The 17,935-nt window shown below is 47.1% G+C and overlaps 1 protein-coding gene across 2 annotated transcripts in view; it reads right to left on the bottom strand.

The window, feature by feature from the left end:
* The window catches only part of LOC106563427 (disks large homolog 4), a 150,469-nt gene that overhangs the window by 71,955 nt on the left and 60,579 nt on the right, over nt 1-17,935 (bottom strand). The window contains exon 3 of one of the 2 annotated variants that reach the window (XM_014128989.2): nt 14,023-14,079. The exons of the other annotated variant lie outside the window; for it this stretch is intronic. Coding sequence (XP_013984464.1) covers nt 14,023-14,079 — 57 coding nt within the window. The remainder of the gene's footprint in view (nt 1-14,022; nt 14,080-17,935) is intronic. 2 annotated transcript variants of the gene reach the window in all.

The raw sequence follows: 17,935 nt of genomic DNA, 5'->3' as shown, positions 1-17,935 counted from the left end.
TTGGATGAGAGGGAGGAGATGGATGAGAGGGAGAGAGGGAGGAGTTGGATGAGAGGGAGGAGATGGGAGGAGATGGATGTGAGGGAGGAGTTGGATGAGAGGGAGAGAGGGAGGAGTTGGATGAGAGGGAGGAGATGGATGAGAGGGAGGAGATGGATGTGAGGGAGGAGTTGGATGAGAGGGAGAGAGGGAGGAGTTGGATGAGAGGGAGGAGATGGATGAGAGGGAGAGAGGGAGGAGTTGGATGAGAGGGAGGAGATGGATGAGAGGGAGAGAGGGAGGAGATGGATCAGAGGGAGGAGATGGATGAGAGGGAGGAGATGGATGAGAGGGAGAGAGGGAGGAGATGGATGAGAGGGAGGAGATGGATGAGAGGGAGAGAGGGAGGAGTTGGATGAGAGGGAGGAGATGGATGAGAGGGAGGAGATGGATGAGAGGGAGAGAGGGAGGAGTTGGATGAGAGGGAGAGAGGGAGGAGATGGATGAGAGGGAGGAGTTGGATGAGAGGGAGGAGATGGATGAGAGGGAGGAGTTGGATGAGAGGGAGGAGATGGATGAGAGGGAGAAGGTGGATGAGAGGGAGGAGTTGGATGAGAGGGAGGAGATGGATGAGAGGAGAGAGAAGAGGAGATAGATGAGAGGGAGAGAGGAGAGGGAGGAGTTGGATGAGAGGGAGGAGTTGATGAGGGAGGAGATGGATGAGAGGGAGAGAATGAGGAGATAGATGAGAGGGAGAGAGGGAGGAGTTGGATGAGAGGGAGGAGTTGGATGAGAGGGAGGAGTTGGATGAGAGGGAGGAGATGGATGAGAGGGAGAGAAGGAGGATGCTGAGTATCAAATAAAAGTGTATGCGTCACATGCTTGGTAAACAACAGGTATGGACTAACAGTGAAATGCTTACTTACAGGCCTTCCCAACAATGCAGAGAGGAAGAAAATAGAGAAATAATAGAAAGTAAAACATGTAATAGAAGTAATAATAAATACATAATGAGTAATGATAACTTGGCTATATACACAAGGTATCAGTACCGAGTCAATGTGCAGGGGTACGAGGTTATTCAGGTAGATATGTACATATAACTAGGAATAAAGTGATAGACAGTAAACAGTAGCAGCAGCGTATGTGATGAGACAAAAAGTTAGTGCAAAAAGGGTCAGAGAAGAGGGGGAGGGGGGCAGATTGATAGCATAGTGTAGCGAGAATAGTAGGCTAATGTGTAGTGGATGGGGAGTAGGATTGGGTAATAGGGTTCAATGTAATCGTGCATGAGAAGGGGTGATTGGGATCAGAGTGGTGATAAAACCAAAACACAGTAAAGGATTGGCGCGGACAGCCTGTCAGTCTAAAGCCTGTCGTAATGTCCTATCATAGACAGGTCTTTAAGGGCTGACCTCAGTGTCAATGCACTGTCGTCACCATAAAGAGCTCGTTTAAGACAGTCTTAAGGACTCCAAGCCAAAGCTCTGTGACGCTGGTGCTGTCATCTCCATAACTAAGGAGGAGGTTTAAGCCTGCAGGGCCACCTCCTGTCACCATGCCAACCCACTGCAGTGCTTCCTGAGGCCATCCTACCCATAAAGCAGTGGTCATCAAGGCAGTGGTCTCCAAGGCATTCCTATCTGATCACCAAATATTTCTGTAAAAAATGATACAGCCTTCCTTTCCTAGTTTTTTAAAATTAATTTCACACTGTTGGCGGTAGGTGCACTTGATTCAGCAGCCCCAGCACCTTGAACCATTTCATGTGTCTGACAGTAGAACTCCGTCTAACCCGGCAGGCCCAGAGAGAACTGCACTTAGAGGCCTACCACTGGCCAATCAGATAGCTCAGATCACCGTGTCTGCAGTTTCCTCGAGCCATAGACTGTAAAAAGAAGCCTTGAACGCACAGCAAAGTTCGTAAGGTGAGATTTCTAAACATTTAAAACCATGATTTAAAAAAATTATAATTTAACCAGGCAAGACAAGTCTTATTTACAATGATGGCCTAGGAACAGTGGGTTAACTGCCTTATTCAGGGGCAGAACGACAGATTTTTACCTTGTCAGGTCAGGGATTCAATCTAGCAACCTTGCGGTTACTAGTCCAACGCTCTAACCACTAGGCTACCTGCCGCAAAGAGAGAGAGACTCAACAAATACCGCAAAGAGCTGCAGTTAAATGAGTAAGTTCATGTTTAAGTTGTTATTCAGCACTGTCAACACTTTGTTCAACACTTTTATAAGCCATAAAATGTGCATTCTCCCTACTTCCACTCACGCTACAACCAGCACTGCAGCTGTAATGAATGAGTACAGTAAAATGTTGTGATAAGCTTGTGTTGTTATTATTAGCAGCGTGCTTCTTTAATATCAGTTAATATTTCACTGGTCATAGGAGAAACAACATGAATGGGTGCGACTTAAGTTTTGCCATCAGCTGGAAGACTGTGTCCCCTTTAGGGAGAGACGAGGGACGGTGAGTTGGGTGAGAGGCAGCCTCACCGCTGCTCCCTCCCTCCCCTCAGACTGACCATCAGATGAAGGCCATCAGTCCAGTAAAAAAAAAAAAGCTAATTATTATGCTCACTCAGCTGTGCTTCACAAGTAATACAACAATTGATCTATTACCAGTGTGATCATATACGTACGGTCTGAGAAGAACAACACTGGCAGGGCAATTCAAGCAAAGTCAGTAAGCGGTGATAATGTATTGGGCCTATAGCTTACTGCACAAACCTCATTGCTACAGTACTGTTTTTAATTGGTTAATGTTGCATAGGCTTACATTTTTTAAGTCATGTTAATAAAAAACCAGAGGTAGATCTCGGCATGCGTTTTGACTCAGAACGTGATCTTGACTCAGTAAAGGTTGGTGACCACTGGCATAAAGCATCAGAACAGAACAGAATAGAGCAGGAGTCTTCAGTGTTGTTGGCAGACGGAGCAGTCAGGCACTTAGCAGCCAACGAGATGCACGACTGACACCACAACTACTGCCATCTGCCTAGAAAACCACAGCAGTGGCTTCCTGTCGCTGCAGAAGCAAGAGTGTGTGTGAGTGTGTTGGGGAGATATAATTTATTGGATCACTGCTGACGGGCTGGGGAGCTGAATCCCTAAGGAGCACTCCACACAATGCAGCATCACATCACATCTCATACCGGCACACACACACACACACACACACACACACACACACACACACACACACACACACACACACACACACACACACACACACACACACACACACACACACACACACACACACACACACACACACACACACACACTAACACTCAGACAGGCAGCCCATATAGGGATTAATGTGTTCAGATAAGAGACAACAGATATTGTATTTTTTTCTCACCCTACCTGCCTCATTTCTAATGAGATGCATATATGTTACTGTATATACACCACTGTTTGTAAGGAAGAAAAATCTTGCTAATCAACACCCTCAAATGCACTTAAAATAAATATGCAGAATAATGGTCTAACAGCAACTGTACTTTGATCATAACAACTCTTATCTGCCTTCATCATTAAACACATGCATTAGAGTTCATGGAGCATGGCCACCAATTCAAGGTTATGATGAGAACGTCACAGTTAAACACTGCCCACTCCTGGCCACAGTCTATTCCTGCTGCACTGGCCTAAAGCCTAGCTCATATCAAACACACAGTACTTCACAGAGGGATTATCCAAACACCCATATCCTGTAGACCATTGACACAAAATAATAACTGGCTGTGGCAATTAACCAGTCCAATAGACCAGGCAATTAACCAGTCCAACAGACCAGGCAATTAACCAGTCCAACAGACCAGGCAATTAACCAGTCCAACAGACCAGGCAATTAACCAGTCCAACAGACCAGGCAATTAACCAGTCCAACAGACCAGGCAATTAACCAGTCCAAAAGACCAGGCAATTAACCAGTCCAATAGACCAGGCAATTAACCAGTCCAATAGACCAGGCAATTAACCAGTCCAACAGACCAGGCAATTAACCAGTCCAACAGACCAGGCAATTAACCAGTCCAATAGACCAGGCAATTAACCTGTCGAATAGAACAAGAAATGAACCAGTCCAATAGACCAGGCAACCAACCAGTCCAATAGAACAGGCAGCCAACCAGTCCAATAGACGAGGCAGTAAACCAGTCCAATAGAACAGGCAGCCAACTAGTCCAATAGACCAGGCAGCCAACCAGTCCAGCAGTCCAGGCAGCCAACCAGTCCAATAGACCAGGCAGTCAACCAGTCCAATAGTCCAGGCAGCCTACCAGTCAAATGGACCAGGCAGCTAAAAAGTCCAATAGTGCAGGTAGCTAACCAGTCAAATATATCAGGCAGCCGACCGGTCCAATAGATCAGGCAGCCATCCAGTCCAAAAGACCAGGCAGCCAACCAGTCCAATAGACCAGGCAGCCAACCAGTCCAATAGACCAGGAAGCCAACCAGTCCAAGAAACCAGGCATTCTACCAGTCCAACAGACCAGGCAATTAACCAGTCCAATAGACCAGGCAATTAACCAGTCCAATAGACCAGGCAATTAACCTGTCGAATAGAACAAGAAATGAACCAGTCCAATAGACCAGGCAACCAACCAGTCCAATAGAACAGGCAGCCAACCAGTCCAATAGACCAGGCAGTAAACCAGTCCAATAGAACAGGCAGCCAACTAGTCCAATAGACCAGGCAGCCAACCAGTCCAGCAGTCCAGGCAGCCAACCAGTCCAATAGACCAGGCAGTCAACCAGTCCAATAGTCCAGGCAGCCTACCAGTCAAATGGACCAGGCAGCTAAAAAGTCCAATAGTGCAGGTAGCTAACCAGTCAAATATATCAGGCAGCCGACCGGTCCAATAGATCAGGCAGCCATCCAGTCCAAAAGACCAGGCAGCCAACCAGTCCAATAGACCAGGCAGCCAACCAGTCCAAGAAACCAGGCATTCTACCAGTCAAATAGACCAGGCAGCCAAGCAGTCCAATAGACCAGGCAGCCAACCAGTCCAAGAAACCAGGCATTCTACCAGTCAAATAGACCAGGCAGCCAAGCAGTCCAATAGACCAGGCAGCCAACCAGTCCAAGAAACCAGGCATTCTACCAGTCAAATAGACCAGGCAGCCAACCAGTCCAATAGACCAGGCAGCCAACCAGTCCAATAGACCAGGCAGCCAAAGTCCCCGGACCAGTCAAATAGACCAGGCAGCCAACCAGTCCAATAGACCAGGCAGCCAACCAGTCCAATAGACCAGGCAGCTCACCAGTCAAATAGACCAGGCAGCCAACGAGTCCAATAGACCAGGCAGATAACCAGTCCAATAGACCAGGCATCCGTCCAGTCAAATAGTCCAGGCAGCCAACCAGTCCAATAGACCAGGCAGCCAACCAGTCCAATAGACCAGGCAGCCAACCAGTCCAATAGACCAGGCAGCCAACCAGTCCAAGAAACCAGGCATTCTACGAGTCAAATAGACCAGGCAGCCAACCAGTCCAATAGACCAGGCAGCCAACCAGTCCAATAGACCAGGCAGCTCACCAGTCAAATAGACCAGGCAGCCAACGAGTCCAATAGACCAGGCAGCCAACCAGTCCAATAGACCAGGCAGCCAACCAGTCCAATAGACCAGGCAGCTCACCAGTCAAATATACGAGGCAGCAATCAGTCCAATAGACCAGGCAGCCAACCAGTCAAATAGACCAAGCAGCCAACCAGTCCAATAGACCAGGCAGCCAACCAGTCCAATAGACCAGGCAGCCAACAAGTCAAATAGACCAGGCAGCAATCAGTCAAGTAGATCAGGCAGCTAACCAGTCCAGTAGACCAGGCAGCCAACCAGTCAAATAGACCAGGCAGCCAACAAGTCAAATGGACCAAGCAGCAAACCAGTCCAATGTACCAGGCATCCTACCAGTCAAATAGACCAGGCAGCAACAAGTCCAGTAGATCAGGCAGCTAACCAGTAAAATAGACCAGGCATCCAACCAATCAAATAGACCAGGCAGCCAATCAGTCCAAAATACCAAGCATCCTACTAGTCAAATAGACCAGGTAGCCAGTCAAATAGACCAGGCAGCCATCCAGTCAAATAGACCAGGCAGCCAGCTAGTGAAAAAAAACAGGTAGCCAACCAGTCCAATATACCAGGCAGCTAAGGAGTCCAATAGACCAGGCAGCCATCCAGTCCAATATACCAGGCAGCTAAGGAGTTCAATAGACCAGGCAGCCAACCAGTCCAATAGATCCGGCAGCCAACCAGTCCAATAGACCAGGCAGCCAACCAGTCCAATAGACCAGGCAGCCAACCAGTCCAATAGACCAGGCAGCCAACCAGTCCAATAGACCAGGTATCCTACCAGTCCAATAGACCAGGCAGCCAACCAGTCCAATAGACCAGGTATCCTACCAGTCCAATAGACCAGGCATCCTACCAGTCCAAAATACCAGGCATTCTACCAGTCAAATAGACCAGGCAGCCAACCAGTCCAATAGACCAGGCAGCCAACCAGTCCAATAGACCAGGCAGCTCACCAGTCAAATAGACCAGGCAGCCAACGAGTCCAATAGACCAGGCAGATAACCAGTCCAATAGACCAGGCATCCGTCCAGTCAAATAGTCCAGGCAGCCAACCAGTCCAATAGACCAGGCAGCCAACCAGTCCAATAGACCAGGCAGCCAACCAGTCCAATAGACCAGGCAGCCAACCAGTCCAAGAAACCAGGCATTCTACGAGTCAAATAGACCAGGCAGCCAACCAGTCCAATAGACCAGGCAGCCAACCAGTCCAATAGACCAGGCAGCTCACCAGTCAAATAGACCAGGCAGCCAACGAGTCCAATAGACCAGGCAGCCAACCAGTCCAATAGACCAGGCAGCCAACCAGTCCAATAGACCAGGCAGCTCACCAGTCAAATATACGAGGCAGCAATCAGTCCAATAGACCAGGCAGCCAACCAGTCAAATAGACCAAGCAGCCAACCAGTCCAATAGACCAGGCAGCCAACCAGTCCAATAGACCAGGCAGCCAACCAGTCAAATAGACCAGGCAGCAATCAGTCAAGTAGATCAGGCAGCTAACCAGTCCAGTAGACCAGGCAGCCAACCAGTCAAATAGACCAGGCAGCCAACTAGTCCAATAGACCAGGCAGCCAGGCAGCCTATCCAATGGACCAAGCAGCAAACCAGTCCAATGTACCAGGCATCCTACCAGTCAAATAGACCAGGCAGCAACAAGTCCAGTAGATCAGGCAGCTAACCAGTAAAATAGACCAGGCATCCAACCAATCAAATAGACCAGGCAGCCAATCAGTCCAAAATACCAAGCATCCTACTAGTCAAATAGACCAGGTAGCCAGTCAAATAGACCAGGCAGCCATCCAGTCAAATAGACCAGGCAGCCAGCTAGTGAAAAAAAAACAGGTAGCCAACCAGTCCAATATACCAGGCAGCTAAGGAGTCCAATAGACCAGGCAGCCATCCAGTCCAATATACCAGGCAGCTAAGGAGTCCAATAGACCAGGCAGCCAACCAGTCCAATAGATCCGGCAGCCAACCAGTCCAATAGACCAGGCAGCCAACCAGTCCAATAGACCAGGCAGCCAACCAGTCCAATAGACCAGGCAGCCAACCAGTCCAATAGACCAGGTATCCTACCAGTCCAATAGACCAGGCATCCTACCAGTCCAAAATACCATGCATACTACCAGTCAAATAGACCAGGCAGCCATCCAGTCATAAAGAAAAGGCAGCCAGTCAATTAGACCAGGCAGCCAATCAGTCTATAGACCAGGAATCCTACCAGTCAAATATACCAGGTTGCCAACCAGTCCAGTAGATCAGGCAGCCAACCAATCCAATAGACCAGGCAGCCAACAAGTCAAATAGACCAGGCAGCCAACCAGTCCAATATGCCAGGCAGCCAACCAGTCAAATAGACATGGCAGCCAACCTATCCAATAGACCAGGCAGCCAACCAGTCATATAGACCAGGCAGCCAACCAGTCAAATAGACCAGGCATCCTACCAGTCCAATAGACCAGGCATCCTACCAGTCAAATAGACATGGCAGCCAACCTATCCAATAGACCAGGCAGCCATCCAGTCAAATAGACCAGGCAGCCAGCCAGTCAAATAGACCAGATATCAAGCCATTCAAACAGACCAGGCATCCAACCAGCCCAGTAGACCAGGCAGCCAACCAGTCAAATAAACCAGGCAGCCAACCAGTCAAATGGACCTAGCAGCTAACCAGTCCAATTGACCAGGAATCCTACTAGTCAAATAGGCCAGGCAGCAACCAGTCCAGTAGACTAGGCAGCCAACCAGTCCAATAGGCCAGGCTGCCAACCAGTCAAACAGACCAGGCAGCCAACCAGTCCAATAGACCAGGCAGTAAACCAGTCCAATAGAACAGGCAGCCAACTAGTCCAATAGACCAGGCAGCCAACCAGTCCAGCAGTCCAGGCAGCCAACCAGTCCAATAGACCAGGCAGTCAACCAGTCCAATAGTCCAGGCAGCCTACCAGTCAAATGGACCAGGCAGCTAAAAAGTCCAATAGTGCAGGTAGCTAACCAGTCAAATATATCAGGCAGCCGACCGGTCCAATAGATCAGGCAGCCATCCAGTCCAAAAGACCAGGCAGCCAACCAGTCCAATAGACCAGGAAGCCAACCAGTCCAAGAAACCAGGCATTCTACCAGTCCAACAGACCAGGCAATTAACCAGTCCAATAGACCAGGCAATTAACCAGTCCAATAGACCAGGCAATTAACCTGTCGAATAGAACAAGAAATGAACCAGTCCAATAGACCAGGCAACCAACCAGTCCAATAGAACAGGCAGCCAACCAGTCCAATAGACCAGGCAGTAAACCAGTCCAATAGAACAGGCAGCCAACTAGTCCAATAGACCAGGCAGCCAACCAGTCCAGCAGTCCAGGCAGCCAACCAGTCCAATAGACCAGGCAGTCAACCAGTCCAATAGTCCAGGCAGCCTACCAGTCAAATGGACCAGGCAGCTAAAAAGTCCAATAGTGCAGGTAGCTAACCAGTCAAATATATCAGGCAGCCGACCGGTCCAATAGACCAGGCAGCCAACCAGTCCAAGAAACCAGGCATTCTACGAGTCAAATAGACCAGGCAGCCAACCAGTCCAATAGACCAGGCAGCCAACCAGTCCAATAGACCAGGCAGCTCACCAGTCAAATAGACCAGGCAGCCAACGAGTCCAATAGACCAGGCAGCCAACCAGTCCAATAGACCAGGCAGCCAACCAGTCCAATAGACCAGGCAGCTCACCAGTCAAATATACCAGGCAGCAATCAGTCCAATAGACCAGGCAGCCAACCAGTCAAATAGACCAAGCAGCCAACCAGTCCAATAGACCAGGCAGCCAACCAGTCCAATAGACCAGGCAGCCAACCAGTCAAATAGACCAGGCAGCAATCAGTCAAGTAGATCAGGCAGCTAACCAGTCCAGTAGACCAGGCAGCCAACCAGTCAAATAGACCAGGCAGCCAACAAGTCAAATGGACCAAGCAGCAAACCAGTCCAATGTACCAGGCATCCTACCAGTCAAATAGACCAGGCAGCAACAAGTCCAGTAGATCAGGCAGCTAACCAGTAAAATAGACCAGGCATCCTACCAATCAAATAGACCAGGCATCCAATCAGTCCAAAAGACCAAGCATCCTACTAGTCAAATAGACCAGGTAGCCAGTCAAATAGACCAGGCAGCCATCCAGTCAAATAGACCAGGCAGCCAGCTAGTGAAAAAAAAACAGGTAGCCAACCAGTCCAATATACCAGGCAGCTAAGGAGTCCAATAGACCAGGCAGCCATCCAGTCCAATATACCAGGCAGCTAAGGAGTCCAATAGACCAGGCAGCCAACCAGTCCAATAGATCCGGCAGCCAACCAGTCCAATAGACCAGGCAGCCAACCAGTCCAATAGACCAGGCAGCCAACCAGTCCAATAGACCAGGCAGCCAACCAGTCCAATAGACCAGGTATCCTACCAGTCCAATAGACCAGGCATCCTACCAGTCCAAAATACCATGCATACTACCAGTCAAATAGACCAGGCAGCCATCCAGTCAAAAAGAAAAGGCAGCCAGTCAATTAGACCAGGCAGCCAATCAGTCTATAGACCAGGAATCCTACCAGTCAAATATACCAGGTTGCCAACCAGTCCAGTAGATCAGGCAGCCAACCAATCCAATAGACCAGGCAGCCAACAAGTCAAATAGACCAGGCAGCCAACCAGTCCAATATGCCAGGCAGCCAACCAGTCAAATAGACATGGCAGCCAACCTATCCAATAGACCAGGCAGCCAACCAGTCATATAGACCAGGCAGCCAACCAGTCAAATAGACCAGGCATCCTACCAGTCCAATAGACCAGGCATCCTACCAGTCAAATAGACATGGCAGCCAACCTATCCAATAGACCAGGCAGCCATCCAGTCAAATAGACCAGGCAGCCAGCCAGTCAAATAGACCAGATATCAAGCCATTCAAACAGACCAGGCATCCAACCATCCCAGTAGACCAGGCAGCCAACCAGTCAAATAAACCAGGCAGCCAACCAGTCAAATGGACCTAGCAGCTAACCAGTCCAATTGACCAGGAATCCTACTAGTCAAATAGGCCAGGCAGCAACCAGTCCAGTAGACCCTGGCAGCCAACCAGTCCAATAGGCCAGGCTGCCAACCAGTCAAACAGACCAGGCAGCCAACCAGTCCAATAGACCAGTCAGCTCACCAGTCAAATAGACCAGGCAGCCGACCAGTCATATAGACCAGGCAGCCAACCAGTCAAATAGACCAGGCATCCTACCAGTCAAATAAACCAAGCAGCCAACCAGTCAAAATAACCAGGCAGCCAGCCATTCAAACAGACCAGGCATCCTAAAAGTGAAATAGACCAGGCATCCAACCAGTCCAATAGACCAGGCAACCAACCAGTCCAGTAGACCAGGCAGCTAACCAGTCCAGTAGACCAGGCAGCCAACCAGTCAAATGGACCTAGCAGCTAACCAGTCTAATACACCCAGCAGCCAACCAGTCCAATATACCAGGCAGCCAACCAGTCCAAATGACCAGGCAGCCAACCAGTCCAATAGACCAGGCAGCCAACCAGTCCAATAGACCAGGCAGCCAACCAGTCCAATAGACCAGGCAGCCAACCAGTCCAATAGACCAGGCAGCCAACCAGTCAAATAGACCAGGCATCCTACCAATCAAATAGACCAGGCATCCAATCAGTCCAGTAGACCAGGCAGCCAACCAGTCCAATAGACCAGGTAGCCAGTCAAATAGACCAGGCATCCAATCAGTCCAATAGACCAGGCAGCCAACCAGTCAAATAGACCAGGCATCCTACCAATCAAATAGACCAGGCATCCAATCAGTCCAGTAGACCAGGCAGCCAACCAGTCAAATAGACCAGGTAGCCAGTCAAATAGACCAGGCAGCCATCCAGTCAAAAAGAAAAGGCAGCCAGTCAATTAGACCAGGCAGCCAATCAGTCTATACACCAAGAATCCTACCAGTCAAATATACCAGGTTGCCAAACAGTCCAGTAGATCAGGCAGCCAACCAGTCCAATAGACCAGGCAGCCAACAAGTCAAATAGACCAGGCAGCCAACCAGTCCAATATGCCAGGCAGCCAACCAGTCAAATAGACATGGCAGCCAACCTGTCCAATAGACCAGGCAGCCAACCAGTCATATAGACCAGGCAGCCAACCAGTCAAATAGACCAGGCATCCTACCAGTCAAATAGACCAGGCATCCTACCAGTCAAATAGACCAGGCAGCCAAACTGTCAAATAGACCAGGCAGCCAGCCAGTCAAATAGTCCAGATATCAAGCCATTCAAACAGACCAGGCATCCTACCAGTCAAATAGACCAGGCAGCCAACCAGTCAAATGGACCTAGCAGCTAACCAGTCCAATTGACCAGGCATCCTACAAGTCAAATAGACCAGGCAGCAACCAGTCCAGTAGATCAGGCAGCCAACCAGTCCAATAGACCAGGCTGCCAACCAGTCAAACAGACCAGGCAGCCAACCAGTCCAATAGACCAGTCAGCTCACCAGTCAAATAGACCAGGCAGCCAACCAGTCATGTAGACCAGGCAGCCAACCAGTCAAATAGACCAGGCATCCTACCAGTCATATAAACCAAGCAGCCAACCAGTCAAAAAAAACAGGCAGCCAGCCAGTCAAATAGACCAGGCATCCAGCCATTCAAACAGACCAGGCATCCTAAAAGTCAAATAGACCAGGCAGCCAACCAGTCCAGTAGACCAGGCAACCAACCAGTCCAGTAGACCAGGCAGTCAACCAGTCCAGTAGACCAGGCAGCCAACCAGTCAAATAGACCTGGCAGCCAACCAGTCCAGTAGATCAGGCAGCTAACCAGTCCAGTAGACCAGGCAGCCAACCAGTCAAATGGACCTAGCAGCTAACCAGTCCAATAACCCAGCAGCCAACCAGTCCAATAGAACAGGCAGCCAACCAGTCCAATAGACCAGGCAGCCAACCAGTCAAATATACCCGGCATACTACCAGTCCAATAGACCAGGCAGCCAATCAGTCCAATAAACCAGGCAGCCAACCAGTCCAATAGAACAGGCATCCAACCAGTCAAATAGACGAGGCATTTAGCCAGTCCAATAGACCAGGCCTCCAGCCAATCAAATAGACCAGGCATCTTGCAAGTCAAATATCAAATCAAATCAAAATCAAATCAAATCTATTTATATAGCCCTTCGTACATCAGCTGATATCTCAAAGTGCTGTACAGAAACCCAGCCTAAAACCCCAAACAGCAAGCAATGCATGTGAAAGAAGCACGGTGGCTAGGAAAAACTCCCTAGGAAAAACTCCCTAGAAAGGCCAAAAACCTTATAAAAAATAGACCAGGCAGTCAGCCAGTCAAATAGACCAGGCAGCCAGCCAATCAAATAGACCAGGCATCCTACCAGTCCAATAGACCAGGCAGCCAACCAGTCCAATAGACCAGGCAGCCAACCAGTCCAATAGACCAGGCAGCCAACCAGTCCAATAGACCAGGCTGCCAACCAGTCCAATAGACCAGGCTGCCAAAGCTTTAAGCAACAAAATAAATAAATCTAGGAACTTATTACACATTTTTCACCGTGATCCAAAACAGAGTCCAACTTCACACATAAAAATACACAGACATTAGCCAGTAACAAGTGATTACTGCAGAAGATGAAACCCCACTCTGTAACAACAACAACTCTGCAATGTGAGAATGACCAGTCCAGATGCTGATAACTACTGTGTGAGCATGACCACATAATGACCACATCACAGATGACTACTAGGACCACATCACAGATGACCACATAATGACCACATCACAGATGACCACATAATGACCACATCACAGATGACTACTAGGACCACATCACAGATGACTACTAGGACCACATCACAGATGACTACTAGGACCACATCACAGATGACTACTAGGACCACATCACAGATGACTACTAGGACCACATCACAGATGACTACTAGGACCACATCACAGATGACTACTAGGACCACATCACAGATGACCACATAATGACCACATCACAGATGACTACTAGGACCACATCACAGATGACTACTAGGACCACATCACAGATGACCACATAATGACCACATCACAGATGACCACTAGGACCACATCACAGATGACCACATAATGACCACATCACAGATGACCACTAGGACCACATCACAGATGACCACTAGGACCACATCACAGATGACCACTAGGACCACATCACAGATGACCGTATATTCCTTGAAAGAACATCTCCGGAATTTATGATGCAACAGAACTGTGATGATACAGTACAACCAAGTTTTACTTGTGACATCACTGCAGGACTGGTAATGATGTCACAACGGGGATACATAATGATGTAAGAAAGCCACAGGGATGATGGTGATGACAACAACAGCTCTGCTCTGAGCAGCAGGGGAGCTCTGTGCTCTTACCAGTGTGGAAACAGCAGAGGTGTACATAGGAGTGTGGCCTGACGACATCAACACCGGCTGCAAAACAACAGAGATGGTAAAGGGGAGAGGGTAACTGGAGTGGAGGAGTTAAGAGGAGAGGTAACTACTGGGGAGGTAGTAAGAAACAAGGAATGGGGTGCACAGAGAAGAAGGGGTAATAGTATGGCAAAGAAAATTGGAATAAAATAGTATAAACAGGTGTTGTGCTATAATCTAGTGTTGTGCTATAATCTGGTGTTGTGCTATAATCTAGTGTTGTGTTATAATCTGGTGTTGTGTTATAATCTAGTGTTGTGTTATAATCTAGTGTTGTGTTATAATCTAGTGTTGCGCTATAATCTAGTGTTGCGCTATAATCTGGTGTTGTGTTATAATCTGGTGTTGTGTTATAATCTAGTGTTGTGTTATAATCTAGTGTTGTGCTATAATCTAGTGTTGTGCTATAATCTAGTGTTGTGCTATAATCTAGTGTTGTGCTATAATCTAGTGTTGTCCTATAATCTAGTGTTGTGTTATAATCTAGTGTTGTGTTATAATCTGGTGTTGTGCTATAATATAGTGTTGTGCTATAATATAGTGTTGTGTTATAATCTGGTGTTGTGTTATAATCTAGTGTTGTGTTATAATCTGGTGTTGTGTTATAATCTGGTGTTGTGTTATAATCTAGTGTTGTGTTATAATCTAGTGTTGTGTTATAATCTGGTGTTGTGCTATAATCTAGTGTTGTGTTATAATCTAGTGTTGTGTTATAATCTAGTGTTGTGTTATAATCTAGTGTTGTGTTATAATCTGGTGTTGTGCTATAATCTGATGTTGTGTTATAATCTAGTGTTGTGTTATAATCTAGTGTTGTGTTAAAATCTGGTGTTGTGTTATAATCTGGTGTTGTGTTATAATCTAGTGTTGTGTTATAATCTGGTGTTGTGTTATAATCTAGTGTTGTGTTATAATCTAGTGTTGTGCTATAATCTAGTGGTGTGTTATAATCTGGTGTTGTGCTATAATCTAGTTTTGAGTTAAAACAGAAGAGCAGGGTAATACACTGACAGGTTATATTGCAGAGTGCTAAGCAAGTAATCATACAGAGAGGTGTAAATACCAGAGGAGGAGGAGGGGGAAAAGGAGGAAGAAGAAGAAAAAGAAGAAGAAGAAGAAGAAGAAGAAGAAGAAGAAAAAGAAGAGTGAAGTAAGTAAACAAAATAAGGATTATCCAACTATTCAACTGAAATAGAAGGTAGTTAGCATTGTTTGTTCAATCAGGGTTAGGAAAGGGAAGGGAAGGAAAGCCACAGAGGATGAGTGTTAGGAAAGAGAAGGAAAGCCAGAGGATGAGTGTTAGGAAAGAGAGGGAAAGCCAGAGGATGAGTGTTAGGAAAGAGAGGGAAAGCCAGAGGATGAGTGTTAGGAAAGAGAGGGAAAGCCAGAGGATGAGTGTTAGGAAAGAGAAGGAAAGCCAGAGGATGAGTGTTAGGAAAGAGAGGGAAAGCCAGAGGATGAGTGTTAGGAAAGAGAAGGAAAGCCAGAGGATGAGTGTTAGGAAAGAGAGGGAAAGCCAGAGGATGAGTGTTAGGAAAGAGAGGGAAAGCCAGAGGATGAGTGTTAGGAAAGAGAGGGAAAGCCAGAGGATGAGTGTTAGGAAAGAGAGGGAAAGCCAGAGGCTGAGTGTTAGGAAAGAGAGGGAAAGCCAGAGGATGAGTGTTAGGAAAGAGAGGGAAAGCCAGAGGATGAGTGTTAGGAAAGAGAGGGAAAGCCAGAGGATGAGTGTTAGGAAAGAGAGGGAAAGCCAGAGGATGAGTGTTAGGAAAGAGAGGGAAAGCCAGAGGATGAGTGTTAGGAAAGAGAGGGAAAGCCAGAGGATGAGTGTTAGGAAAGAGAGGGAAAGCCAGAGGATGAGACAAGAAACAAAAGTTGGGACATGGAACTAGACATGGAATTAGACGTGGAACTAGACATGGAACTAGACATGGAACTAGACGTGGAACTAGACGTGGAACTAGACATGGAACTAGACATGGAACTAGACGTGGAACTAGACGTGGAACTAGACGTGGAACTAGACGTGGAACTAGACGTGGAACTAGACGTGGAACTAGACGTGGAACTAGACGTGGAATTAGATGTGGAACTAGACATGGAATTAGACATGGAACTAGACATGGAACTAGACATGGAACTAGACATGGAATTAGACATGGAACTAGACATGGAACTAGACATGGAACTAGACGTGGAACTACACGTGGAACTAGACGTGGAATTAGACGTGGAACTAGACGTGGAACTAGACGTGGAACTAGACGTGGAACTAGACGTGGAATTAGACGTGGAACTAGACATGGAATTAGACATGGAACTAGACATGGAACTAGACATGGAACTAGACATGGAACTAGACATGGAACTAGACATGGAACTACACATGGAACTAGACATGGAATTAGACATGGAACTAGACATCGGAAAAATAATAAAAACACAAAAAAACTGCCGTCACGACCACCATCATTATTCCTGTCATTGGGTGGAACATTCCATATTATAAGCTGTATAACAGCTTGATCTCTCCTTGTCCAATCAGCAACTAGGACCAGACCTATCAGCATTAAATTATCATTGAAGAACACTAATGATTATTTCACAGAATAAATGCTTTTGATGTCAATAAACAGAACATTTCACATGAAGTGAATCCAGTTTCTCCAGTGCAGAAATTGAGTTGCAGTTCCTCTTAATTAACACACGAGGGGGCAAATACCCTCCGAACTGAGTGACCAGACACACATAAGACCTTTATAATGGATCTAACTCCATCTCAAAGTGGAACCAACAAAGTAGGGAAGTGATCCAAAAATAGGGAGAGACAATGAACATCACAGCTGCACTTTGTCATAACATAAGAGATAATGATCAAATGTATGTGTTGTTGTAATTAAGCAATACCATAACCCGAAACAGTGATAGTCTAATTTAACCTTCATCTACACTAAAAGAGAGCCAACAGGGAACTCAGGGAGCACTATATCTGTACTTGGGATCAGCGGAACAGATAATCCTGGAGATCAAACCACACAGTCTCACTGAGGGGCCTTTGATATGAGCAGTATGTACAGAGAACTGAAAACATCAAGTCCCCTTAGGTCCTGCTGACACCGCAGTGAGTGTAGGAGGACTTATGATTGGTGATGTCATAATGCAAAGATCAAAATGTCACATCACAGACATGTCCTCAGTGAAGTCATAATGATCTTTCCTTCAAGAAATGTCATACGATTTAGGATCGTTTTCAGGCTCCTTGACTCTAGACTTCAGGGAAACCACATGGATCAGAACAAGTCCAAGGAAAGGCAGGAGTCATATCATTCAAGTCACAGTACACAAAATAAATACAATACACAGACTGAGTGAGAGAGACACTGACAAACTGTGAATGTTGATTTCAGAGACAAAGACAAATGTGAATGCAATTTTCCCAAGAGGATGCACTGAGAGTGAGAGTGAGAGAGTGAGAGGGATAGAAATAGATGTAGAGTGATAGAAAGAGACAGTTTGTGTGTGGGTGGTACCATGCATGGCTGAATGTATTTGCTTGTGATTGTTGTGTGTCCTTCTTTAAAGGGGGAGATGTACTGTAAGTGGGTGCAGTGATTAATGAGTGTGTGTCCTACCTGACAGAGGTATGTAACATATGTGAGTTTGTCCTACCTGACAGAGGTATGTAACATATGTGAGTTTGTCCTACCTGACTGAGGTATGTAACATACGTGAGTGTGTCCTACCTGACAGAGGTATGTAACATACGTGAGTTTGTCCTACCTGACAGAGGTTTGTAACCTACGTGAGTTTGTTCTACCTGACAGAGGTTTGTAACATACATGAGTTTGTCCTACCTGAC

This window comes from Salmo salar, chromosome ssa11 (genome assembly GCF_905237065.1).
Source record: "Salmo salar chromosome ssa11, Ssal_v3.1, whole genome shotgun sequence".
Taxonomy (NCBI): domain Eukaryota; kingdom Metazoa; phylum Chordata; class Actinopteri; order Salmoniformes; family Salmonidae; genus Salmo; species Salmo salar.
The sequence above is the reverse complement of the archived record's forward strand: the minus strand, read 5'-3'. Positions and strand labels throughout refer to the sequence as shown.